Source organism: Stegastes partitus, unplaced genomic scaffold (assembly GCF_000690725.1).
Source record: "Stegastes partitus isolate 25-593 unplaced genomic scaffold, Stegastes_partitus-1.0.2 Scaffold55, whole genome shotgun sequence".
Lineage (NCBI taxonomy): Eukaryota > Metazoa > Chordata > Actinopteri > Pomacentridae > Stegastes > Stegastes partitus.
This window is the reverse complement of record NW_007577786.1, coordinates 23,262-50,018: the sequence shown is the minus strand read 5'-3', so window position 1 is coordinate 50,018 and position 26,757 is coordinate 23,262. Positions and strand designations below refer to the sequence as shown.

At 41.2% G+C, this 26,757-nt stretch overlaps 1 protein-coding gene across 1 annotated transcript in view; it reads left to right on the top strand.

Moving 5' to 3' along the window:
• Nucleotides 1-26,757, top strand: part of col4a1 (collagen, type IV, alpha 1) — a 48,583-nt gene that overhangs the window by 10,625 nt on the left and 11,201 nt on the right. The window contains exons 2-40 of the mRNA XM_008275532.1: nt 11,314-11,367; nt 13,558-13,647; nt 14,040-14,084; nt 14,201-14,245; nt 14,446-14,508; nt 14,618-14,671; nt 14,895-14,921; nt 15,029-15,103; nt 15,207-15,269; nt 15,668-15,703; nt 15,805-15,843; nt 16,919-17,014; nt 17,145-17,180; nt 17,282-17,341; nt 17,520-17,555; nt 17,648-17,692; nt 17,810-17,842; nt 19,158-19,218; nt 19,324-19,359; nt 19,460-19,606; nt 19,728-19,811; nt 19,997-20,080; nt 20,376-20,446; nt 20,532-20,723; nt 21,110-21,278; nt 21,405-21,497; nt 21,681-21,785; nt 21,917-22,014; nt 22,212-22,362; nt 22,461-22,574; nt 22,910-23,077; nt 23,670-23,759; nt 23,885-24,037; nt 24,200-24,298; nt 24,390-24,479; nt 24,717-24,856; nt 25,592-25,718; nt 25,826-25,906; nt 26,276-26,374. Of these exons, the coding sequence (XP_008273754.1) occupies nt 11,314-11,367; nt 13,558-13,647; nt 14,040-14,084; nt 14,201-14,245; nt 14,446-14,508; nt 14,618-14,671; nt 14,895-14,921; nt 15,029-15,103; nt 15,207-15,269; nt 15,668-15,703; nt 15,805-15,843; nt 16,919-17,014; nt 17,145-17,180; nt 17,282-17,341; nt 17,520-17,555; nt 17,648-17,692; nt 17,810-17,842; nt 19,158-19,218; nt 19,324-19,359; nt 19,460-19,606; nt 19,728-19,811; nt 19,997-20,080; nt 20,376-20,446; nt 20,532-20,723; nt 21,110-21,278; nt 21,405-21,497; nt 21,681-21,785; nt 21,917-22,014; nt 22,212-22,362; nt 22,461-22,574; nt 22,910-23,077; nt 23,670-23,759; nt 23,885-24,037; nt 24,200-24,298; nt 24,390-24,479; nt 24,717-24,856; nt 25,592-25,718; nt 25,826-25,906; nt 26,276-26,374 (3,349 nt within the window). The remainder of the gene's footprint in view (nt 1-11,313; nt 11,368-13,557; nt 13,648-14,039; nt 14,085-14,200; nt 14,246-14,445; nt 14,509-14,617; nt 14,672-14,894; nt 14,922-15,028; nt 15,104-15,206; nt 15,270-15,667; nt 15,704-15,804; nt 15,844-16,918; nt 17,015-17,144; nt 17,181-17,281; nt 17,342-17,519; nt 17,556-17,647; nt 17,693-17,809; nt 17,843-19,157; nt 19,219-19,323; nt 19,360-19,459; nt 19,607-19,727; nt 19,812-19,996; nt 20,081-20,375; nt 20,447-20,531; nt 20,724-21,109; nt 21,279-21,404; nt 21,498-21,680; nt 21,786-21,916; nt 22,015-22,211; nt 22,363-22,460; nt 22,575-22,909; nt 23,078-23,669; nt 23,760-23,884; nt 24,038-24,199; nt 24,299-24,389; nt 24,480-24,716; nt 24,857-25,591; nt 25,719-25,825; nt 25,907-26,275; nt 26,375-26,757) is intronic.

The window sequence follows — 26,757 nt, the reverse complement described above, 5'->3', positions numbered from 1 at the left end:
TACTCACTTTTCAGGAAGTTTCCACTTCCCGTTATAGCTTAACATCTCCTTCATGGATTGGCACAAAATTTTGTCCAGACATTCAGTTCACCCTGACGCTCATCAGCCGGGGTCTCACTTTGCCCGTTGCTTTGTAATATTACCATATACCTGCAAAACTAATTACTTCTCCATCAACCTCAGGTATACTTTTTGGACATTTCAGAATGCTCACATGCTAACCTAAAATGGCAAACGTGTTTAATACTCCACCAGGCAAATGTCAGCATATCAGCTGATGTTCGCCTTTAGCTTGAAGAACTGCTGTAGAGTAGAGCTTCACAGAGCTGCCAGCATGGCTGCAGACTCTTAGTCTCGTTAAACTTTAAAGCTAATGGGGTGAAATTGCTTCTTTCACTGCTGATTATATAGGTTAGTTTGTGTGGGAATATTCCAGGCTGAAAGTATTTAGTCAGTACTTAAGTCACAGAGGTCATTCCTTGTCCTCACGTGCTGACATTATTCCCAGATACCAGAGCACTCTTGAGAGAGACGCAAGACTGACCCAGCCCCTTCTTGTCTTTGTGAGCATAAAAGGCAAGGAAGAGGCCTTCCTCCTCAGAAAAAGAATGGCTTCCGAAATCCCATATCCTGTGGCACACTGCTGCACATTCACAGAGGAGCCACAGGCAGAGTTGAAGTGCACATGGACTGAACTGGCCCTTTCTCAAAGAAAACAAACATCCTAACAAAGTCATTGTTGTCCCCATTTCCATCACCAACCCGTGACCATTTTCTTCCTCTGATTGCCTGAAAAGCAGATTTGTTGGCAGAGGAAACGTGCAAACTCTGTTCTACATTATGGTCAAATTTTATTACTAGAAGACACACATTTCAAACTAATTTAGTTGCAAACAAGAAGATAAATTGCAAAAGTAGAGAGCTTTCAATTTGATGTTTGTGTGTGTTTGTCCAGTTCTGTTCCTGTGGGATTTCGGAGGAATGTTTTTTTACTTGTGTGGAACAATAACTGCCCAGAGCAGCGATGTGTGGGCACGTGGACAGAGCTCTGTGTAGAAACCAAAAAGCCAATCTCTCCCACAGGCAGAGACAACAAAACTGTAACAAGATCCTCACAGTTCGCTTGCCAGAATTCAGATTTCTCAGACTTCATCTTTTTATGAGAGTGCCACAAAATCTTCTGCATTCGAGTACTAAAACGTGTCTTCTTTCCTCAACAAAGAGCCGGCTTGAGGGTCAAATGTTTGAGACTGTGTGTTTTTGCAGTGGTTAGAGCTGGAAAGTCCCCTCTGAGACCAGAAGCTTAGCGCAAGCTGGGCGTAATTAGTTAACAAGGTAACATTTCATGTGCATGCACATCCTTACCCGCATTCACAAACACTTGAAGACTGAGGAAGAGCTGAGTTATCAAGATGACCTTTATATTGAAAGCTCTGTTTGAGCATCTAAATCCCCGCTAATGGCCTGAACAGAGGTTACAGGTCAACAGGATGATCCTGTGAGGGTCATGTGACTGGTCAAGATGGGGTGCCGATCGACCAGCTGATTAAGAGAGGTCCGCGACCTTTGCAATCTATGGCAGAAATCGTGTATAGGATCTGTTAGAGTCACTGAAGTGTTGAAGAATTTGAAAATGCAACTGAGTGATGGACGGTCAAGACTTGGCACCAGACACAAGAAATTACAACAACTTTGTTTCATTGTAAACCTTTTTGGCCCTTTGGCTTTCGTCTTATCAACAAAACAGTCTCACAATTAAGCTCCTGATTTCTTGGCATGACTGTGACCTGATTTCTGCACCTAGAACCGTCCTACTATTCCAGAGTTTTTACGAGTGGCCGACAGAGAGCTAACATTATCAGTTGACCAATATTGACCTTTCACCGATAAATTGGTATGGGCGATATAAAATCTTTGTAGACAAAGAACATAATACAGAAAAAGATGCTTGGGGTAATTTAGAAGCAGTGTGATCACATAGTTTGTCTGGCAGAGCATCTCCAACTCTATCATTTACAACGCTCTTAGCATTGCAGTACATGTAGCAGAGTACGCACCAGAGCTAAGCTTGTGCGGAGTCAAGCTTTGTCTTTACTGTTAGTTGCTAATTAATTTGTGAAATACAATAATTAAAAGTTAATAAACAATGACCCCCTCTTTTCTTGTTCTCTAAAATTGACCCCAAAAATCCAGCATCTCTTGGGTTCTAGTTTTGTAATCACCCAACACACACATAAAGCACAAACACACAGTGACACACACACACAACACTGTGCCAACCAGCAACGCGTGAAAATTTGTGTTTCTAGTGGTCAATTTTCCAATTTTAGGAGGGATTTTGGCATGAAAGAAACCCTAAGTGGATTGTTCACATGGCTGGTGCTCCTGCTGAAGAGGTCTGTACAGTGTTGTTACTTCACATCACATATTCACTGACATGTTCAATAATTTCTGCAGTCCCAGGGTTGAGTTGTGTTTGCAGCTGGACATGTTTACCTTCGCTGAATTATTGTAGACTTGTGCCCACACAGGCACAAGTCTGCCGTTTGATTCTTTATAATACAGAGACGTAGTATTCTTAGCTTTAAGACCCCACCACTTATGGCTGTTTGCGTCTCTTGGCCCCAAATTTGATGACAGGCAGCATTTAACCTGGTCACGCTTGGTCATGCATGAGCTGGCGACTGACTGATGTGTTTGTTAACTTTGTTCATTAACTCGCGTTTGTGTACGTTCCCGTGTGTCTTTAAGCAGAGACTTGTGCTCAGTCATTTCTCGTATTTACTCGAAATTTTGGATTTTCCCAGGGTCGCGTAAAGACATGACATCATGAGGCTTGCCAAGTCGTCTTTCACAATGTCTGGTGTTCATTCTGTTTACATCCATTGCACATGTGAGTTTTTAGTGTAGCCATGAGTCGAACCCATGTGTGTGTGAGAAAAGCTCCCGGCAGATGCATCTGCTTTTGGTTACAGAAGCCTTGAATTATTTCTGTGGTGCAGATGAATACCTGCTGCCTGCAGCCAAAACAGGACATGTTTTACATCAAACCGGACTCAGAGAATAATCATCACAGGGCTCCTTAAATATAGGAAATAGAAAACATAGCTTTGTTTTATTGCAGAACGAACACATAATATGTCTCTAGGCATATGACCCTCAAGTTGGCCATGTGTTCCTCTGGAGAACATGATGTGTAACTTCTGTGTGTGTCTGCCATTTGTAACGCTAAATCAGTTATGGTAAGTATGAGGCCCACCAGGAGCTGGTAGCGTAGCTTAGCACAAAGACTGGAAACACTAGACTGACTCTGTTGCCTATAACCCCCTGTTCAACTCCCACTTTTTATTTTTTTTTGCTTTAGTTTCTGTGATAATTAAACAAATAGGATACATGACAATGTTAGTGAGCTTTAGAGTTACTTCTAAATAGAACTTTCTGTGGATAAAGCCAATGTAACTGTTGCAGCTTGCTAAACTAGCTAATGCTAATGCTGTAGGACTCATATTTAGCACACAGATTTGAGATTAATACAAGTCTTGTCATCAAAATTAGGTTAATCTGGCCTATATTTCAAACTATTACCTTGAGATTTTCAAGTAAATCTATGTTTCATCTACATTTTAATACTATTATCAGTGCAACACATAGTACACAGCCTTAGATATTGTTATTTTTGTAATTATTTTTTTAAATAGCCGTTTTGTTGTAACTGATACAACAAAAAGCCTATTGACTATATTGGTCTGATACATTTTTGATTTAAAATTTCTCTATTAAATTGCTTTCAAACGTTTTAAGCAGTGAAAACGTGAGAATGTCTTTTCAGAGAATCAAGCGCATATAAACACATGAAAAGCAATTTGGCTTGACTTCACATCCAAGTCGTTATAAACGCTGGTTCACATCATCATCACGTCAGTTCCAGTTTGTGCACGTGCAGCTCAGCCTCACACATACATGCAGTCATGACTGTTTACAGAGCGACTTGCACCAGGAGGCTCGTCTTCCAAGTATGGCAGTGAGACAGAAAACTCCCCTCCTCCACTTCTATTCTCTCATCCCCGGCCTCAGTACCAGAGAAGGCCAGGAATGTTTGAGCAGCACAGCTCAACCCCGGCACAGGCTGAAACAACTTATCAATCCTCCTCCACTCATCTTTTATTATTATTATTTTTTTCTTCTGTTTATCTCTCTCTCTCTCTCCTTTGTAGCTGTTGTGAGAACTGCATATTTGCGGTCAGCAGCACCTGTGATCTGTCTTACCACAAGCAAAAAAACACATATACCGCAAAACCACCAGTGAGTCAACAGCACGGAGACACAGTTCTCAAACAGTTTTCATGACGTCAGCATCAGCTGGTAGCAACACTGCGACGGTGCGCTTTCCAGTTTGTCCCCACATTTTATTAGTCATTGTCCTGTCTGAATCGCGCTGTGCTCCATAACTGTCTCATTTAGTGCGGCTTAATGAGCTCTGCTGCCAAGCGAAATCCTTCTGACGTTTATGGAGTAAAACTATCCTGATTGTCTCCATATGGAAGCAATGATCTGTGGTTTAGCGCCGTGAGTGCGTCTTTATGGGGTGGCTTGCACAGGTTAAACATCTATGCCACTGCGGCAAATTGACTGCAACCGAGCAGGATCCCATTTGATGGCTCATAATTGGGATTGTGTTTACAGTCGATCATCTTAAAACACGTGCTATTCGTGTAGTGATCGACTTTAAACGTGCACGAGACCTTGCATGACGATGCACTGACGGCGAAAAAAATGCGCTCTATAACTATTTCAGTCAGTCTTAAAAAGAAACCCAGATGTTTGTGTGAAAGTTCATCGATATGTTAACAATGTTGCACAATATTTACTGTTGGGACACAAAGCCAAAATCTCATCGGATGTCATTACGAGTAATTAGATGAGCCAACTTGAAAACCCAAAACAGCCAAACGCCCAAAACATAGTGCAAAATGTAAACACAAAGCCAAGTGCTGCAACAATGTCTCTAACCTCATGTGGTGAAGTTGGTGAAATGGCCGAGAAGTCATGTGGCAGTTTCCAAATCACACAAAAGAAAAACAACAGAGTCAGTGGGATAGTGGTACTCTAGATTTTATTTTGTAGAGTTTTTTTTGAGGTTTTCTAGGTATTGTTTGTTGTAATAATTCTTTCTTTCCGTAACAGCCATTAAGTTATGCCTGCCAGTTGCAATTTCAGTTTAAGACGTAGGAGTTTTGTACTAAATAACTAACTGGCAGAATACAGCTTTAACTATGAACTGGTGCATACAAGTAATATAATAAGATAAATGTGACAAAATTGGAACTTATCTATTCATTCTGAGAGGATCAGAAGGATCAAGCAGGTTACAACCATAAAAATGTCCGATTGAGTTGTCTGCTTTGTGTCTCAGTGAAATCCATATCAATGTGGAAGGAAGGCTCCTCTCTGCCCCCTCACAGCCGAGGAGATAACTGAGGAGGAATTCTACAGTCTGACCGCTTTCTCCATTTTCACACTTCCGATCCAGGAACACAACAAATAACCCTCCACGGTGCTCGTTCCCTGATAAGATTCACCAGAACTCTTGTGCGTGACTTTGGTTAAAAACGTTTCCGCGCAGTCAAAGTGGACAGATGTGTGTGTGTTCAAGGTATTTATGTGCATCCTTAGTGAGAGGAATTCATTTAATCCAATTCATACGGTAATACAGACCATAACTGCAGTGTCTTGGATCTCATGACGCTGCTTGATAGAATCAGAATCAGGTTTACTGGCCAAGTATGTTTACACGTACAAGGAATTTGTGTTTGTTTGGAGGATATCTTAATGTTAGGCTTGTATTTATTTGTTTTTTGCTTGTGTGTGGATAGGAATATACAGACTGGTGACTAACATAAGTGTGTCAGTAAGGAGTCAGGCCGCCATGTGCTGCCAGACCAGCATCCCGACTGATATTGACTCTGCAAGAATCTGGAACTCTCCTGCAGGGATGAAGCATCATTATTCCAAAAGATATTCCCTCATTTGGTGTTTTGATGATGGTGGTGGAGAATGTTGTCAGTCCAAAATCTCCCTTTCAGTTGGGTTCCATTAAGATAAAAGTGTTTCATCATTGGATAAAGGGGATCACTAAGTACAACTTTGTATTGATTAGCAGTGAGGCTTCGCTGTAAGGCTGTAAGGGGACAAGTGGACCCAAACCACATCTGCAAAATGCCCCCAAATGGACCTTCTCACTGTAGGGGTCAAGGGTTCAGGTTTTTCCTTTTATTTGTCACCCGTCTGTACATGTGTATAAAAGGAAATAGATGGGGGTGTGAAATGACAAAGTCTCCCACACTTCAGTGCTCAGCACCAGCAGGATTCCCTGGAGATCTGTAGGATACTTCAGCAGTAGGAGGTTATGGCAGGAATGCACTGGGAATGCGAGGTTGTTTGAAAGAAAAGTCTGTAGATGACACTGTCCAGATGTCGGTGTGATCCTCAGTTTCCCTTAACATGGAGGGAGAGATGCAATGAAACAGCTACAGCTGTTGTAAATGTACTGTCAATGTGGAGCTCCGCAGTGATGGGAACATTTCTGCCCCCATGTGGTAATGATCAATACAGCTGGAGCAGAGTGGATGACGCCAATGGACAAATCTGCCAATGGATTTGTGCAAAATTCTGTTTTTTCACCCAAGATACGAGTTCAACTTAGGAAACACTGAGGCTCACTCGATGTGTTTGGAGGTTGGCTGCAGCACATGAGGAGTGAATTTACCCGCTTTGGCAAGAAGAAGAGAGGCTCTGAGTCATGCAGCCACAGAAGACCCAGAGACCTTCTTTGTAGGTTTGGGAAAACTTGTCTTGACAAACCCTCAAGACTGTTCAAGGAACTTCTCGTCCTTTTCCATTTATTGTTTATCCTCTGTTCAAAATTTAGTTGAGACGCCTCAACTTTATAGTGGAATCTTCCATGAGAACCATGAAGTGAGGAATGCAGTTTGGTTCTGTGTGGTAAAACAGCGTTCTGCATTGGTTTGTTGTGGAAAAGTTTTTTTAGAGATATAATTTTTGCAGTAATATGGTCCAAAAAACCAACAACAACAAAATAAAAAAACAGCTGCAGAAAAGCAACTGCTGCATATCAAACAGCCTTGGTACTTAGAAAGGAGATGAAAGTTCATTCTTGGTCATGGAGCTTAAGATTGTATCACAACCTTCCTCAGCACATGTAAATATCTATTTACCCCAGGAGGAGGAGGACGGTGTGATAAGATCAAAAGCCTCAGAAAAACAGCAACATGGACCTTGTCTGATGTTTTCAGGGTTTAACATTTTAAACTTTAAAGCAAGCAGGTCCTTGGATTGCTAAGAAAAAATAAGAATTTGAACATCTGCAATTAAATGACAACTTGGCGAACTCTATCTGTTAAGATCTTATTAAAAACTCCAGACAGAAACGAGGCCCTTGTGCTCCTGGGAGAGATTCATGAGCCTGATCCATGGAAACTATTCTGTAACAGTCGCTACTTATCTTAGTCACGACTTTGCTGCTTTTAGGTTATGCAACAGTTCTATACACTCACTCCTGGTTTACATTAAGAATGTTTATGTTAATTTCAAGATCTCAGGTTGAGTGTCTCTTGCTGCCCGGGGAGTTTAACCTCGAGAGCAAACATTACTCATCAGTTCCTCTCTCCGGGGCTCATCCCAGCGCATGGACTTATGTATCCAATGATGTCAGACATATCGAGCAAGTGTTGTTGAAACATCAGGCCTTTTGGGAAGAGGCTTGACCTGATGTAATCCTCAGCACCTCTCACACATAGCGCCGAGCGCCGACATACATTAATCTACATTCTGACGGCTTGTGAACGTGCCGCTGCGTATGATGCTGCAAATCGGGGCAGTTACGCCCGTTCCATCCTCCTCTTCCGTTGGCATTTTTCTGCTTCTGTCTCACAATCTGTCAAAGCAAACTTGCAAGTCTATGATTCCCTGCCAGCTTGGTAAACAATTACAAACACTGTCATATGCGCGCAATTATGATAAGGCTGGGTTTTGTGTGGTGCCCAGTAAATGTAAGCAATCTGCCAGAATACGTCATATTGATTTTTCACAGTTTGGAGACATCTCGACTCGCCATCCAGACTTTGGAATGACATAAACACTTGTGCAGAGACACATCACGCTGTCTGCTGCAGAGGTTTACTGGATCTGATACAGCTCCTCAGAAGCTCGGTGACTCACCAGCCACTGGTTGTTGACGGTGGACATTAACAGTCATCACTACAGGGCCTCTGTTTTCCCCTAAGTCTGTCTGTTCTGTGGAAGAGCACAGTGTTCTTCAGAGCAACATCGTCTTTATCGCTTTATTTTCTCACAGACTCTGCTTCGAGCAAAATCATATGTGTGCAGGCTTTGTACTGTGCTATTCATATAAACCGTGCTTAAGGAAAAGTTCAGAACTCTTTTTAGCTATTTGTGCCCAAAGTGAAAGTGTTTATTAGGCAGGCTAGCTGCTGATACATTACTTAATCAGTACATGTAGAAACAAGCATCCACCATAATTTAGACGCTTTAAGATCGTAGTTTTGCAATGCTTAAAATTTACTATAGCACAGTAGAAAACTGTATGTGCTTGATTAGTTTAATACCATATCTGTTTAAAGCTCAGTATAGTGAATTAAAAAAGAAATATGGTGAAGTAAAACAGAAATTTAAGGGATTTAGTGAAAAAAGTACCGCAAACCTGCAGAGTACTCGGGTAAATGTACTTGTCAGACCCGACGGGTTAACTGGTGAGCCAGTATTATCCACAGATATTGGCCTATTACAAATATATTGTCAGAGTGTATGTTAATAAAAAGGTTTTTCTTAAAATTAGTTTGAAATTGGTGTCATCACATAGTTTTATTCAGCAGAGCACCGTCTGCAGCACATGTAGCAGAGCATGTATTACAGCTGAGCAGATGGTGCTGGAGAGTCTTCATTGTAAGTAAAATACATTGCTGAAAAGTTAATAATAATGCTTTCCTTTAAAAACAAAAAATGCTACCAGACTGTACATATGTATAAGTGCATATATGAAAAATATCAACCAATATATTAATATTCAAATGTTTCATTCCATAAAAATCGGCACCAGCCTCTGCCCCAAGAACACACCATTGGTTGGGCTCTTGAACTTATATATTCCACAACAGTCAGTATGTACCTTTAATCTTGGGTTTCTGTGTGTACTAGTCAGGCTTTTATCTACTTTTTATCACCGTGATGTGTAGAAATGGCGTTCATGTTAGACATGCTTCCTTGCTTGTGGTATAACTAGATAATCAAAGCCCTCTTTATCCTGTACAACTGAGGATCTAAATGATAAGGTCCTCTTAGGATCCTCCTTTTTCACCAAGGCCCAGATTCAATCTATGTGTGCAAGAGTCATTAACGTGACAGGTTTTGTGTGGATGTCAGTTGGCTCTTTGTGCCATCACTCCCATCTGGTGTTTGGGTTTATGATGATGCGTAATGGATGTACAAGGAAAACAAATAGGAGAATTCAAAGACGCACTGTGTTGATGTACCTGCAGATTACTGTACAGTGTTTGGAGATCCAGCAGTAGACATCACAGGGTGGTGCTTTTTTATCATCTTCTCATTGTGCGTGTCAGTTTGAGCCTTGAGTTCGTCCGTCACGCCCTCCAACATGCAGGAATGTCTGCTGAGTTAAGTTGTGTCTTTAAAAGGTTGGCAGAAACTGCAGAGAGAACAATTCTGAGATGGACAGAGAACAACAGGTGAATGAGGGAATCCATGAACAGCTGGGATTTACTTCAGCAGTGCAGTGACGCTACACAAGTGGGTTCCACCGTTGCATTAGCATGCCTTTACTCCTCTGGTGAACTGCCAAAAAATCATGTTAATCCAGCACCAGGAGCCCTCAAAGCTGCGAGCCAGCAGGTTAATAAAACACACATGTGCTTCATTCTCAAAGTCAATATTCTTTTCCTCTGTTTGTCTTATGACGCTAATCTGATCTGAAGCAGGTGGTCCTTAAGTTTTCCTGTGGCACGATAGAAAAAAAAAAAAAACAATTAAGCAAACCAGCAGTGGCGAGGTGACATGGCGGGAGTGAGAGGTGTTTGAGAGAGCAGGAATGGGAAATGTTGCAGGTCACACATGTGCAATATGCTGCAAATAGAGGAGAACAAGGGCACTGGGGCCGGGTTCGTGCAGTTGGGGCTCAAGGTCCTGAGAATGAAGTCGATTTGCTGTGGTTTTCCCATGATTTAAGGGCCACATATTGATTCAGGTTTCAGGTATGTTGGGGTGTAACAAGCTAGACAAACGATCCTGAGTTGTAATTGATAAAGGATGACATGTATTAAAGGTCTGAAAGTTGGGAAAGGGTTATAATGAATGGCAACAGAGGCCTTTATTTGCTGTGTGTGTGTGTGAGAGAGTGCGAGACAGACTGAAATATGTGTGGATAGTGTAGCTGTGTACTCTCTAGCCCGAGCCTGCTGAGCCGGTCCAAGACCCTGACAGGCTTTTGGCTTTGAGCCTTACACGTGAGTCTAGCAACAGCTGGATGATGGAGGGAAAAGGAAGAGAGAGGAGCAATGGAAGGCAGCGCCAAGGCAGTACAGGCCAGTTCCCAGGCTCTGGCCTCTGGAGACCCCAGAGGAAAGGAAGCAGGGTGGGAGTTGGAGGGTGGGAGTGCTGAGAGCAGCTGCATTTATGTCCTACTGCCTGCAGACAGTTCTGCAAAGCTAATAGGTGAGCGCTGAAAAGAACCCTGATTACCCTTCTTCATTGTCAACAATATCATGAGTAAAATTAAAGCTGCTACGAATAATATTTCATGTTAGCAACGGATCCAAAGAACAAGTATACAGACATTTATCAGCTAGAGCCACGTTGTATTTGGCTCCGTGAGGCTTTTTAGTGTCTTTCAGCTAATTTGTGTTGGTTTCATGGCTTGACTTCAACTTTACTGTTTTGGTTCACAGCCATTGCTTTCACCAGCATCATTTTCAGACCTCGCATGTGAAAACATCCAAGCATTTAGCTCAGGCTCAGGATGTTTTATCAGAGGCAAAATGAAAGCTAACGTTAGACATATATCTGCCATGTGGCCAAAAACATATTTCCATGTTGCTGGATATGTAAATAAACAAATGTTTATTATCAAAATGATAATATGTGAATGTTAACAGATTGTTTCTGCCGCCCCCAAGTGGCCAACACAGGTTGTTGTACAAACCTCTGCTGTTTTAAGTGTTTTGTCTTCGGACCATTTATTTTTATGTTTCTCTCCATCCTCAGGGCTGCGGGGCATCATGTGGATCATGTGACTGCAGTGGTGTTAAAGGAGCAAAGGTGAGATTTTTATTTGTACTCATTTGTCTCTGTCAGTGCATTTTTTTTCATTTGTCTGATATCAGGCATTCAGATTAAGTGGATGCAAAGTAAAGACTTTGTAGGTTAACACTACATAGCGACAAATGACATTGGTTCCTGTGTTCTGACTAATGAGGTCAGCTCAGTGGGACAGACTGGAGCCGGGTGGAAAAGTAGCGCATGAGGCTCAGTCACGGAGCAGAGATCAGGTCGGGAACAAAGATCAGTTTGAAATAGAGCATGTCCGGACGCACAGCTGGGCTGAAGGCCTTATTCCCATCAGATGAGGGAGAGCTCTGAGTTACAGATACAAGTGGTGGGGACACCACCAGCCATGAACTGGCTGTGAGCCTTCGGGCTGTCAGCACTCTAGCATTAGTGTTAATCACTGACCAGAAACATAAAAAAAAGCTGATATTAGCTGACTTGGACAAAGGCAGTTTTGCTGTAGCTACATTTTTTTTCTGCCCTAGAGGCAGCTGCTCAGACAGAAACAGCATTTTCTTTGTTTAAGTGCCTTTCAGGTTGAAAGCCCATAGCAAACAGCAAACAGACAACAGACACGTCTGGTGATCAGAAAAAAAGACCCAAATAGGCAATAATTTTATCCCACCCATACAAATGAAATGTAATAAAAAAGTACTTTCAGAATAAAATGAAAAAAAAAAAAGCAATAAAAACAATAAAACTAATACACCATTTCCACCTTCACCCTCCATGAACGTTATGTTATAAATGAAGGCTGCAATATAATAAACGCTTGCCTACTTTGCTTCGGCTTAGGAGGAACCTCCAAGTCATTAAAAAGAAAAATATATATATAATGTTCACCAGACAGTGGATCCAAACCTGAGGATCAAAAGCCCTCCCTGGAGAATCAAGATAAACCTGATAAGATGTGAGATTGATTAACATCACAGGAATCAGACAAAAAGAAAAAAAGTAAATTATGGGATTAATTATTTGCCCTTTTGGGGAACTGAAAGTGAAATAAAGCTAAACTAAATTATTGTCACAGGAAAAGGTTGTTTAATGTTGTCATTAACAAGAAAGGTCAGGAATCAGTGCTTTAAAGCAGTTAAATCTGAGGAGGTTTATTATTCACTGCAGCTCCTGCTGTGTGAGTGTACATGTAGGCCACTGGCTCAGTTTTATCAGACCGCTGCAGAGTGTTATCTGTCTACTTAGAGCAACAGACTGGCCTTTTATGGCTCATTCTAACAGTGGCAGCAGCCAAACATTCAGCTCACCCGACAACAGCAGATGTACTGACTGTGTTCGATGGAGCTCGGCCAGTTCGCTGTGGATTCAAAGCACCTCTGTGTTTTCAAACTCGCTGAAAGGCCTCAAACGACCCTTCCAAAGTCTCATGTGAGCCTTGTTTCCAGTGATATCGCTTCCCGATGATGCACAACAGCAGTCGCCATGGTTTCCCCCTAATGATTTCCATGGTTTATTAATGGCTTATTAACATGCATTGTTTCTTCTGACTGATGCGAGTCTGCTGTTGTGGTCCAGGGATGGAGATCAATCAAACGATAATGGCTTCAACATGGCTGTTTTTGTATTTATTGCCAAGGTCTACACATTGATACTGCAGTCGCTCCACTGCTGTAAAAATTACTGGAGCGTGACTCTCCCTTGTGAAACAATGCTGCCATCTAGTGGCTGATAGTAGAAATTTTCCAGGTCAATCTTAGGTCATTGCCAGGGCCACAGATGAAACTGTGATCAGTACTTTTTCAAAACATTATTTATGCACTGAATCGTCTGTAAGACTTCAAATATAACAATAAAATAAAAATATGTGTCGAGGGTCAGTTGTTTTGGCACTGGTTCAAAATACGTGTGTTGTATGTAGATTTGAAGAACGGAACAAGAAAAAAAATTATTTTTTTGCCTTTTATATATCTATACCTGCAAGTTCATCTATTAAAATATACTTACAAATAATATTGTCTGTAATACGAGTCCAAAAGTCTTAGGAAATATTGTCTCCGTTGACTTAACTGGGTGAAATGCACAATATTATATGTATTTAGTGCAATAGTTTCTGAATATGCTTTGGATATCCATCCATCCATCCATCCATCCATCCATCAATCAGTCCATCCATCCATCCATCAATCCATTATCTATACACCACTTAATCCTTACTGTGCATTACAGGGTGAGCGTGGATTTCCTGGTCTTCAGGGTAACATGGGATTCCCAGGGATGCAAGGACCTGAGGGGCCTCCAGGGCCAATGGGCCCCAAGGTTAGTACACACTTTCATCATAAGCTTTTGGGCAAAATCTGATTAATCCCAGAAGTGTATATTTTCAGATTAGTATTATGTTTGACAAAAGCAAACAAACAAAAAATGCAAATCATTCCATAAGTGAAGTTGGATTCAGCACATTTTGGACATTTTTGGTTAAAAAAAAATTACCAGAAGTGATAATTCGACTGTCGTATCAGTTGGTGGTTAGTTTTCTGTCTATCAAATAATCAGTTATTTTATCAGTTGTTGTAGCTTTACACACATGCAATTAGTAACCTTATTAAAGATTAGGATAACCTCATATCCTCATCCTATGCACCCCACAGTACGTATGTGTGTATCACTTTTTCTCCCTTATGTTCATCATGATGCCATGTGTCTCTTAGGGAGACCTGGGTGAGCCTGGAGGTCCTGGACTGAAAGGAGTGCGAGTAAGTAACTAACCATCAAAATGATCATGCAGTGATGAGTAGTGGGAAGTGATCTGATGCTTCTGTCGTAGTTGTTGTCATGAGAGATTAAACCTGACACGCTTGTGATTTTTCAGGGTCCTCCTGGTCTGCCAGGTTTCCCAGGAAACCCAGGACTGCCAGTAAGTTCCTCTGATCTGCCTTCATGTCTCACATAATTTAACAATCTAGTAAATTCATCCTGTAACAACATGAAATAATAATGACATATCCTGGAAATTAGACTGTTTTAGAGGATGTTCATCTTTAAACTCTGGAGCTCTGGAGACTTTGTTGATATGAAATGGTCTCATATTGTCTATTTGTGCACTCCTACTCGCAGGGTATCAATGGAAACGATGGTCCACCTGGTCAGCCCGGTATCCCAGGATGCAACGGGACTAAAGTAAGCCACTTGTAGTTACAATGAAGCAGATTTATTGTCCCAGATTTTGTCCACTGCTGATGTAAGAATCTTAACACTGTTTCTGAATACTGTTGTCTGTGCGTTTCAGGGAGACAGAGGAAGAGATGGTGCTCCTGGTTTTCCTGGTCTTCAAGGACCTCCTGTAAGCAACCACAGTTTACAATCAGCCACCACGCCACTGACCAGGACAGATTTCAGTTATCTGTAGTGACCTGTGAAAACATCACAGCCATAACATTAGATTTAGAATATTTCTAGACGTCATGACATAGCAGTACACAAACTGATCAGTATTTCAAAATGGAAATGTTCACTCTGTGAGAATGCACAATCTATAGATTTGTTTCTGTTCTCCTCCTTTTCAGGGAACCCCAGGATTTCCTGGAATGAAGGTCAGCTGAAATCCACAAAACCATCTCATCTTATTTGTAAATACAAGTTTTTCTCAGTTTTCCACTGGGAAGAGACATGTTCTCTTACTCTGATTTGTGTCCTACAGGGTGACGCTGGTGGTGTGCTCGGGATGATTCCCCTGAAAGGAGACAGAGGGTATCCGGGCCAACCTGGGCGACCTGTATGTAGCTAGCGTGGCTCTATGTTTATGTATGTTAAAAGAAAGAGAAGCAACCAGAGGCCAAGCAATGAAAATTATTCCTACTCTTGTTTTTCTTTCCCAGGGAACACCTGGCCCTCCTGGACCTATCGGACCTCCAGGAGGTCGTGGATATCAAGGACCCAAAGTAAGTCACTCCTACATTGATGGATTACAGGAATATGATCAACATAACAGATTTACCTAATAAATTTAAATACTAAAGTTAAAACCCTACAATATTATGTATAACCCAATTGACCAGAAAAGATTAAATGTTAAGTTTAAGAATCTATGCTATTGTTTCTTGTACCAAATTACCTGGACTAATGTCAAAATGTAGCTTTAGACCATAAAAAGATTCTCTTCATTCTGTCAAGGCACATTAGTGTATTGAAATATACCAAATTCAAAGCACAAATTATAAGAAGATAAAAATTAAAATCAAATCTTTCTACTAAAGTTGTCATTTTTATCATTGGTTTGTTTTAAATTGAATTTTCTTTGATTTGAAATTAACTTTGAAATTGAAAACCTGTTTGACAGGGAGATCCAGGTCCCCCTGGTCCTCAGGGAGAGAAGGTAAGATTAATCACACATACAGTAACGACTATAATTATAAGACAACACTGTTCTGTGACTTGGCTGAGATATGACAGAAACTTTTTTTAACGTCCCTGCAGGGTGACAAGCTGGCCTTTGTGAGTGAGAAAGGAGATAAGGTGAGATATTGTGTTTTATGTTGACCGCAAAACAAACAAACAAAAGAGAGGAAAATTTAGGGGTACAGTGTGCTGTGTTTAGTGGCATCTAGCAGTGAGGATGCACATTGCAACCAAGTGAACACCACCTACCTCCCCCTCCCCCATTCCAAGCGTATAGGAGACCCAAGAATCTACAGCCAGTGTTTTGTTTGTCCATTCTGGGCTACTGTAGAAACATGGGGCTGCCTTTGTAGATATAAAAGGCCAAATTTTTAATGTAATGAAAACACAGCAATTCTCACCTTTACTAATAAGACCATAGTTATTAATATTGAATTCCATTCCTGCTAATAGATCCCCCTAATTTCAACACACTGGATCTTCAAAAGGGTGCAGAAAGAGGAATTGTTCAGTAAAGGTTTAAATGGAGGAATGGTGTTGCCCATATTATCCCAAAAAATGCCCGAAAACATTGTTGCAAAAACACTACCCCAAATCTAGACTAATTCCTATTATCACATTACCCACTTATTGCCCTACCAATCCACCTTTTCATCAACAACCTTATTTTTATAGGCATGTAGTTACCACATTCTTATCATGTTATTACATGTTTGTTTGGTTTTTTTTTTTTTTGCTCTATGCAAACCATAATAGTTTTTTCCTCATTAACCAGATATTTTTTAACAACTGTTATCTTACTACAAAAATGAAACTGTAAAATCATAAAATATAATTTTCATGACATCACCTACCAAGGTATAACGTGATTATTAAAATGTTAATACTGCGCTATAAGGTAAAGTGCAACCAAGGTAACTATTATTTCATGCAGTGTGATGTTATCCATGAAAACAATTTTCAAAATTCTGTTATTTTAAGGACCTAAAAAGGTGTTTTTGTTTTGTTTTTTTTTAGTTTCTGTTTATCTGAAAAGGTAAAAGAATTTTCTTAGTGCGTTGCGGAACATTTAATCTATATTAGGTAGCTGGATTTTACTGGAGGATTTCCTTTTTTATTTGTGTCTGTGATGAACTATTTAAGCATTCTATTTAAAAGTTTTTTTTCCTGTGATTGATGCTGTCCTCTACAGGGTGATCGAGGATATCAAGGACCCCCCGGCCCCCCCGGCCCACCATCGCTGGGAGTGGAAGGAGGACACATCACAGTACATGTACCTGGACCACCGGTACTAACTCAGTCACTCGACAGACATTGCAGTGTTTTCATGTATTAATTCATCACAAATGCTAAATGACTGTTTATATCAAAAAACATTACTTGGATTCTGAATGTGCTTATTTTTTTTCTTCATGAAGGGCTACAGAGGACTTCCAGGGGATAAAGGAGACAAAGTTAGTATTTTGTTTTTGAATGCTGAGGTGTAAAACTTGCTTTGAACGCACACTATTTGTTATCTATTACTTGGTTTTGAGACACATGATTTCCTTTGCAGGGTTTTTGCATCCCCTATCATGATGGAGTGAAAGGAGACCCCGGCCCACCTGGACAAAGAGTATGTGCAATAAAATGTGTGACCATGGAATGATTTAATGGAGATTTGCAGATGTTTGTGTATCTGTTTCGAGCTTATATAGATTCACGTATGTGTATTGATCGCTTTATTCCTGTATTACTGACTTATTCAGGACAACAAAATTAATCAAACTGAGTGTCTGGTTTCTGTAATTTAGGGTAAACCTGGAAAGGATGGAGAGGATGGGCCAAAGGTAACAATAACTTAGAGTATTATCCACGTGCTTTGACTTCCAACCGCTGTATGTAAATAAAGATGGCTAAAGTTTGATATATTCTCATACAGGGAGAAAAAGGCTTTAATGGAGGGCCTGGATACCCTGGTTCCCAGGTAACTAATGCGTAACGATGTATATATATATATTATATTTAAGGTTTTAATCTAAAAAAATCATGCATGTTAGAGGGATATATGATCAGACAGACTAAATTCTTTGTCTTCTTTCAGGGTGAAAAGGGAGAGAGAGGACCACCAGGTTATGTAAGTGATCTCTGTCTTTGTTCTTTTCCATTCTCTGTCTTTCTCTCTCCATCTCACACAATCACTCTCGTTTCCATCAGCTACAAATGATACGACTTCTGAAAGCTACCAGCAGATGTCACCAAACATTTATTCAGCTGAAAAGTGAAAGCATGTTTAAGGGACAATCCCCTGTTTTTTATGACTAGTCAGGCCTTTAAATAAAAGTCACATTGTTGTTCTTGTTGCTGGAAAATATGTCGGCTTCAACACATATTACTTTCAGCGGAAAAACTGCTGTTACGTACAACTTTCACATGGCGGATTTTGAATACTATTTCAGATTTTTTAGACTAAATATCTTTACGTTTGATATATTTAGCAGACATTAGGTTCGAACTAAAGATGCTACTGAATTGCGCTATGGGAAACATTGCATCCAGAATAAGAAGCGCTTGGCCTGTAGGAAGGTCTTAAAAAGCAACGTAGTGGTGAGTGTTTACAGGTGCAACAGATTCCAGTTGGGTTAATCTTTAAGGATTTCTTGCCCACTTACACTCAGACCACTTTAGCCCTTTTCTGATGTAGATTTAACTATCTGTTAAAGTACCAGTAAAGGGTTAAAGCCACTGTCTTGCTTTGGGGATGCTTGTATAGATCCTGCTGCAGTATGAGGCTGCAGGAAGTCAATAAACTCAGAGAAAAGATTTGTACAAACACCCGAAAGCAACAAGCTAAACTTCAGCTTCCTGTTAATGTAAACCTAGATTACATTAATTATTGGTGCGTCTCAATAATCTGACATGTCACAGTCTCTAGTTTCTTTTGGCGTGCAGACTGTGACTTTCCATGTGACGTTTTTGGATCAGTATTGGTTTTGACATGTGGAAAAGCCCTCGTTCAGTCTTGTGCTGTGTTTGAAATGATATGAAAATGGCCTTGCTGCTGTTGTAACTTTCATAAAAAGTGATCAATGTGGTATTTAGGCATGAAGTTGACACGTTCAGATGCCTTCAGATTAACGTAAAATGCTGCACGTCTGAAAGGAGCTTTGCTGGTCTCTGTCTATTGCAAGATGCCCAACTGTATGGTTATTCTAAATAGCTCAAGTTTAAATTAGAAATAATGGCACAACTTATTTTTGCCAGTAACCAGTAAAGGAATAAATAATTGTCAGTCCAAATAACTTACACATGTATTGCAGTGGTAGTCAGCATTAGCAGGATTTTTGAAGAGCTGGTAAATGATTTGGGTTCAGTTAGATTTCAGCTGAATTAAACTTAAATATAAAAATAAAAATGACTTGAGTCCTTCACGTTTGATCATGTAATTTTAGGGTGATGGCGCCCCTGGCCCCCCTGGCCCTCGTGGCTTGCCAGGCTTACAAGGAGACAAAGGTAAAAAGACACTATATTATGCCAACAACTGCTCATGTGGATAGACATACACACACACACACACACACTCGGATAAACATTTGTACGTTTCTTCTTGATGTACAGGTTTCCCTGGTCCTCAGGGAGAGGCAGGTCCACCAGGTAAAAACACTATATTTCAACATGATGAAACATTTGTCAGTCAGACACATGTCAACCTGAATAACAAACTAACTGGCTTCTCTTTTTTCTTTCACCTCAGGCCGGCACATTGAAGGGCCTCGTGGAGAGAAGGGTCCGAAGGGAGACGTGGGGGAAAGGGGAGACAGGGGTATAGAGGGAGAATCTCTGGTTGGACCTCCAGGACAACCAGGGCTCATTGGACCCCCTGGACCACCCGGAGAGCCGAGTATGTCTGATCTTTGAGTTTGAATTTTGTAGTCATTTGAATAAATGACAACAAAGGAGTTCGCCATACACAGCCTATCAACAATTGTTTTCATAATGTAATGTGTGTGTGACCCTTTCAGTTGACTCTAATCAATGTGACATTGAGAAGGGAGCTCCTGGCCCACCTGGACCTCCAGGGTTACAAGGGGAAGTGGGACAGAAAGGTAAGCATGGCTACAGCTACTGTTAATTAATCTATGAATGAATCCATTTAAATGAAGTAGAAAATGTTTCTGTCTCTTTGGTAGAATCATTGTGAGCATACGTGTCATACCCATCACTTTTGTTGCTGTACTTCTATGTGTGTACACCGTCTGTTTTTATTTAATGTTCCTGTGCCTAAATTTAGGTGACAGAGGAGACACCTGTGTTGAATGCGAGGGCAGTGGCCCACCTGGATTACCTGGTACCCAGGGTCCTAAAGGAGACCGAGGTGAGTGGACATCAGGGACATTAAAAAGAAAAGAGGGGTGGGGGGATGTCCAATTACCAAATTTCCATGTGATTCTGGGGTATAGTTGATTTTGAATTTATTTATTTTTTATTTCCTGGAGACAATTGCGTCACATGCTAAGTAGGTTTGTGAATATTTATTTGGTCTTTTGGCTCTTTCGGACCTCGGCTGTTCACATTTATTTTTATTGTCCAAACCCAACCATTTAGCTTTTATCATCTCTAATGAGTAGTGAATGAGCTAAGGATGTACAATGTCCATTTTCGACTTGCAGGTCCTCCTGGTCCAGTTGGCGGCAAAGGAGAAAAGGGTTTTCCTGGGCTTCCTGGACAACCTGGAAGACCTGTAAGCAGAAAGTCTGAGCTGAATGTTTTCACAGTTCCATTGAGAAAACAGCACAAGAAAACATATTTTTGTGACCTGTGTGCAGGGTAGTCAAGGAAATCCTGGACTGATGGGGGCCCCTGGTGCCGTCGGTGAGCCAGGGGATATTTTCGTTGCTCCTGGTCTGAAGGGAGACAAAGGTCTTCCTGGTCATCCTGGTGTTTCAGGGCGGCCAGGGGTGGATGGACTGCCGGGGAAAGATGGCTTCCCAGGTCAACCTGGTCTCAAAGGAGAACCTGTAAGTGCTCATGTGTGGTTTGTATAAGTCTCAGGATGTCAGGACAGCATATTACCAACTTCAGATGCCTCAGCACAGCACCCATTTGTGCCTCTGAAACTTTTGTTCCCTTTGTGGTAAGATAGGATTGTCCCCCAGTAACCATTTCTGAGTTGAGCTTGATGCTTCCATGTGGGGAGTGATGACATTAGAACCAAGACACCAAACATTAATGCTGTACAGATTCTATCTTTACATAATATTCTATTTCACACAAATTGGCTGACTACAATTTGTTGAAATGATTCTTGCATTTACTTTGAAGCATTCACTCGCTGTAAGTTATTGTCAGATTTTCTAAAATGCAAAGCCAATCTGACGTCCTCTTTCTTTAATCTTGCTTTAAGGCTAAAGAAGGCATCAAAGGTGAACGTGGGCCAGATGGCGATCCCGGTCAGATCGGACCACCAGGAGAGAGGGGTCCACCTGGTTTGCCAGGCTTCGGCCGGCCAGGAGAGCCTGGAGAGAAGGGCAGTCAGGGGAGACCAGGAATTCCTGGAGCTCCCGGAGTACCAGGTAGGCATGATATTTGTACTGTAGAAAGATTTGCATGAAATCAAACTTCATCTTGATGGCATCTGATACTGCACACACATCTACTGAGTTCAAACACAAGTAACACAAACACCTTGTGTCCACCAGGTTCAAAAGGTGAGCCAGGCATAGGTGTAAGCACTCCTGGACCTCAGGGGGTACCTGGACCTCGAGGAGGACCTGGCATACCTGGACTTCAAGGTGAGAACGACCATAGTCAGCATGTTTTCATTCTCCACTGCAAAAGTATTGAAATGCGTATTTTTAGGATGAATCATTGATCCTAATCTCACAAACAGCTTGGGCAAAGGAGCAGAATGTGATGCTTCAACTCACACAGAAGTGAAAATTGTTGGTCCAGTTAAAATATGTTGTCTGTTGCAGGTGACAGAGGCCTTACAGGAGACCAAGGGTTACCAGGTTTTCCTGGAGAAAAGGGTGAACAGGGGCCGCCTGGAATTGGATTTCCAGGTCCAACTGGTCCTAAGGGTGAGTTCTTCCATAATGTTTAACCCCCACCCATCTTTCCAAGCATGGAGAAATAAAATGGGAACTAGGTATTAGCACGCATAAAGGGAACAATACAGAATTCAGAAGAAGTGTTTTCTCCATGTTTCCAGGAATCAGTGGAATTCCAGGAGCACCAGGATTACCTGGAGAGCCAGGAAGACCAGGACAGGATGGCTCCACTGGAAAAGCTGGTCAACCTGGACAAAAGGTGTGTATTTGAGAACATGTATATTAGTTAATGATTTATTTATACTTTTATTCTCACAATACATGATGATGTATTTTCTAGAGGTGCCACACACACAGTAGAAATGGAATCAGTAAAGAACACAATCATTTTTCCTACAAATTTATTTGGGAGATTTTGTTGCACTACAATTCAGTGCTTATATCTATACCTTGCAGGGTGAACCTGGACGGGGTCTTCCAGGTCCAAAAGGTTCACAGGGTATCCAGGGAATTACTGGCTACCAGGGAGAGAAAGGTAGCATGGGAATGCCTGGTGTTCCTGGACGGGAAGGAGACACAGGACTACCAGGACCTCAGGGAATCAAAGGTACTGCAGGAAAAACAACAACTCTGCTGACAAGCTTTATTGGAATTAGGCCATGTCAAGAAGTACCAAGATTGGTATTCTTTTAACTTCAAAAATAGGTGAGATTGGGCCCCCTGGACCTCCTGGACTTATTGGCTCACCAGGTGCACCAGGAAAAGGCTCACCTGGAGCTCCTGGACCACAAGGACCAGCCGGAGAACCTGGACCATTCGGTGAGCACACACCCAGCTAAAAAAACCTAAGAGCCTTTTTCACTGCAGCTGCTTTGAAGTGTCACAGTAACAACATCAAAGGTGTAAGTGACAAGATCCATTTAGCTGCTTCATTTTCTGGATCCTTTATATTCCACTTCATTTTGGCACTGTTTCGGCCTACTGAGACACTTTAATGGAACAATTAATGTTACATGTAACTTTCTATTATGACAAGTCCAAATGTCTGTTGGGAAAAAGTGTTTTCAGCTTTTTGCTATTTAACACTCTTGCTGAATGTCAGATGATGTTTTTAAAATCAGTAAAAACACACTTTATGTGCGGATGTTGTACAGGAAGGGAAGGTGTAAAGGGAGAAAAGGGCTACCCAGGTCCTCCTGGTCTAGACATGCCGGGGCCACAGGGAGACAAGGGAACCCCCGGGTTCCCAGGATTGCCAGGTTCTAAAGGATTGCCAGGGTCACCGGGCTTACCAGGCAGGGACGGACCAATCGGGAACCAAGGTGAGAAACTTCAGACAGAAGTGTTTAGTTCTATAATGTCTTTAAGTCTGTAGATGGAATTGTGTCCTGTTTTGAAGGTGTTGTACTTATAGAAGTAAATAGAGGCCAGTTATTAATGAAATAATGTATTTAGTATTACATCATTCATTCAGTAATGCTATCATTGGTGTGATCACATTAAGTAGATATATTGATTATTTTAGTCTTCATCTACTTTGCTGTTCTTTTGTTCACTGCCAAGTTCTTGTCAGTGAATGTTTCACAGTAACAACATTCAAACTAAGAGGTGAATTATGCCCTTTCAACATCTGGAAGGATTTCAATTTGAAACGGCTGTGCAGAAATGTGACGTTTTACTGATTGTTGCTCCACGCTAAAGAAAAGAACAGCAAAGCAGAAGTGTTAAGAATTAATTAGTGAATGAGAATAGTATGTCTGGGAGAAAAGCAGAGCAGCAGATTGATGAGTATGATTTGACATTTTCATTGTTTCAAAATCTGGTTGAAAACACAAGCCTGTTTTCAAATGTATTCATCCTTGTTAATCTCTATTCCAGTAATAGTAGAGTCACTATGTGGATTTGTCTTTGCAGGTCCTAAAGGTGAAATGGGGGTCATAGGAACACCGGGAGTGCCCGGATTTCCGGGACCACCAGGTACTCCTGGATCTCCTGGTCTGAGAGGTGAGAAACACCAAATGAACAAAACTCTTTTTCTTTTACTCATATGATAGTGTAAGAATTTCAGGACTTCTTCAGCCTCACAAACAGCAATAAAAACCTCCTCTCCCACCTGTCCTTCCTCTCAGGCGATCCTGGTGTTACTGGAGCAAGAGGTTCTATTGGAGAGGCTGGACTTAAGGGTGAAAGGGGAGAGCCAGGTCTTCAGGGCCCTCCTGGGAACATGACTGATGTCGACATGGAGCATATGAAAGGGGAGAAAGGAGATGCTGGAAACCGAGGTATGAAACAATATGCTGTTCATTAACTCAGTAAGAGTATGTTTTTAATGTAGAGATTTTAAAACTAACACGCCTGTTCGTGATTCTGTATATTGACGTTTAGTTAAAGAAATACCTCAGTGCCCATGTGTTTCTTTGTTTGTAACTCCATTTTCCTAACAGGTGACCCTGGAAGCGCCGGAGAGAAGGGCCACCGTGGACTTCAAGGAGACCCTGGAATGCCGGGCAAAGATGGCGAGCCTGGAATGCCTGGACAACCTGGTAAATTAAACGAATACCTGAAATTAAATGGAACTTGCGTTACATATTTTGATGCATGCAGTTTTGTAATCATGGGATTTATCATCCTCAGGTGACAAAGGAGACCGTGGTTTTCCCGGAGAGCCTGGCAATATAGGACAACCTGGAACGAAAGGCAGTAGTGGGGAGATGGGAATACCAGGTAGAAACACAAAAATAAATAATGTGACATGGAAATGTAGCCAGTGTGAGTGTGGGTGTATGTGCAAATGTATTAAATGTATCAAACTAGATATTTAGTCGTTAAAGACAGACTCCAAAGTGGTATTATGAATATTTCACATAAAGGAAAATCTACAGGTTACATGACATTGTGTGAAAGTTAAATACAGCTCTTGCAACTCATGTTATTCCTGTGCTTGTGTGTGTGGTTGTGCAGGTCCGGTTGGTCCAAAGGGTACTAAAGGAGATATTGGTACACCAGGACATCCTGGATTCAGAGGCACAGATGGAGAAAAGGGAGATTCGGGACTACCTGGTGAGCCAGGCATCGGGTTCCCAGGACATCCAGGAGAAAAGGTAACTGACTAGTAAAAACTAGTTCTGATTACAACAATAAAAACATAGGCAGATACAAGTAGGACAATATCTTATTCTGTGTGTATTTATTTAAACTTTAGGAGGTTTTACTAGTAATCTTTATATAACCAAAATTAAAATTAGTTTTTTGGTAATTTGATTCATAACTGTGATTTTGATTTAGGGTTTCTAACTTTAGCAACTTTAAAGATCTTTATTGAATGTCTAGTCTCAACTGCAACACAAATATGAACTACACATCAAATAAAGTCTTAGAATTTAATGATTAAAAGAATGTAAAATCAGTTTCATTCTTTTTTTTATTTCAAAATGCCAGTTTTGCTCTAATATATCACACATTTATATCACGTTTTCATGTCTTCAGTGTCATTGCCAGTATTATCTCTTACTTTCTATTCTAGTCTTGTTTGAGCTTATTTGTTTATATATAGCAGACTTATTTTACATGTAGTAATGCATTGTACTTATATCGTATTGCTTTTCTACGAGGCACTGCATACATTCTCATATTATTGTAATTTTTTTCTGAGCAATAACGGCCAAGAAAATTTCCTTCGAGATTAATAATCTCATCTCATCTCATTTCATCTCGTCTCGTCTCATCTCATCTCGTCTCATCTCGTCTCATCTCGTCTCATCTCATCTGTCCATTATAAATAACGAGTACATGCCTGCCTTTATTTACCATTCCTCTCAATTCCTCTTGTCATACAGGGTCAGATCGGTCAGCCAGGATTCCCAGGAACACCTGGAGAAAAGGGTCAGAAGGGTCATGAGGGTATGCCTGGCAAGCCGGGAATGCAAGGAGCCAAGGGAGACAAAGGAAGCGTTGGCTATCCAGGTCAGATTTCAGTCTGTCGACCACTCAGCCCATCATGTAGTAAACATACATGTTGCTATTTCAGGTGCGTTCTCATTGGTTTGTATGTGTGCATGTGTGTTGTACAGGTCAGGCAGGTAGACTGGGTGAGAAGGGCACTCCTGGCCTTCCTGGGTCTGCAGGAGAACCTGGTCGTGAAGGCCGGCCTGGTGAGTAAAACATTTTTGTAATCAGCCAGTCAGACCCAAGCGCATGTAATAATGACAGTTTAGTCTTAATACCAAACTAATGAGCGAACTATGATAATTGTGGAGGCAGTTGTGTGATTTTACCACTAAATCCTCTAAATTGTGTTGACTTTATAAACTTTCAACCATAAATATAAAACAAAACATCAGTGCTCCTGTACTACGAGGCTTTTTTTTTTTTTTTTCCAATCAGATACAGGAAGGATCCTTATCCCTGTCTCAAGCAAATGCTTCTTTAGCTTTGCTTGACAACAGTGAGGGAAATGAAAGTTGAACCTCTGACAACCTTATACACAGTAACCAGTAACACAGACACTTATTGCCTTCCAGGTGAAGGTGGGATGCAGGGACCTCCTGGTCCTCGTGGAGACAAAGGAGAGCCTGGAGTGGACGGCATCCCCGGATCCTCAGGAGAGAGAGGAGACCCAGGTTAGTTTTATAGGAGTTAGCAGGAGACTGAGCAAACGAGAGCATAAGAGCCTGATGTATACATCTTTCTTTTTTCTTCCTACCTTGGGCCCCTAAACGTCTTCACACAACTCCTCTCAACCACAACCATCAAAAGCACATTTTAGTAATTTTGTGTAATGTAACTAAGGAAACACACAAATACAATTGGAATAATCAAACACAGCTATCAGCTTCAGTCATGGGTTCAGGTAGCAGCGGCTTCTTCAGATATGTGCACAAGATAAAACTGGGTGCTTCTCCAGAAAAAAACAGCTCCATAGCACCTCTACAGGTCAGAAACATAACTGTGAACCCTTAATAACTGCAGACAGTATCTTGAGTATGTAAGCTATTATTCTTTA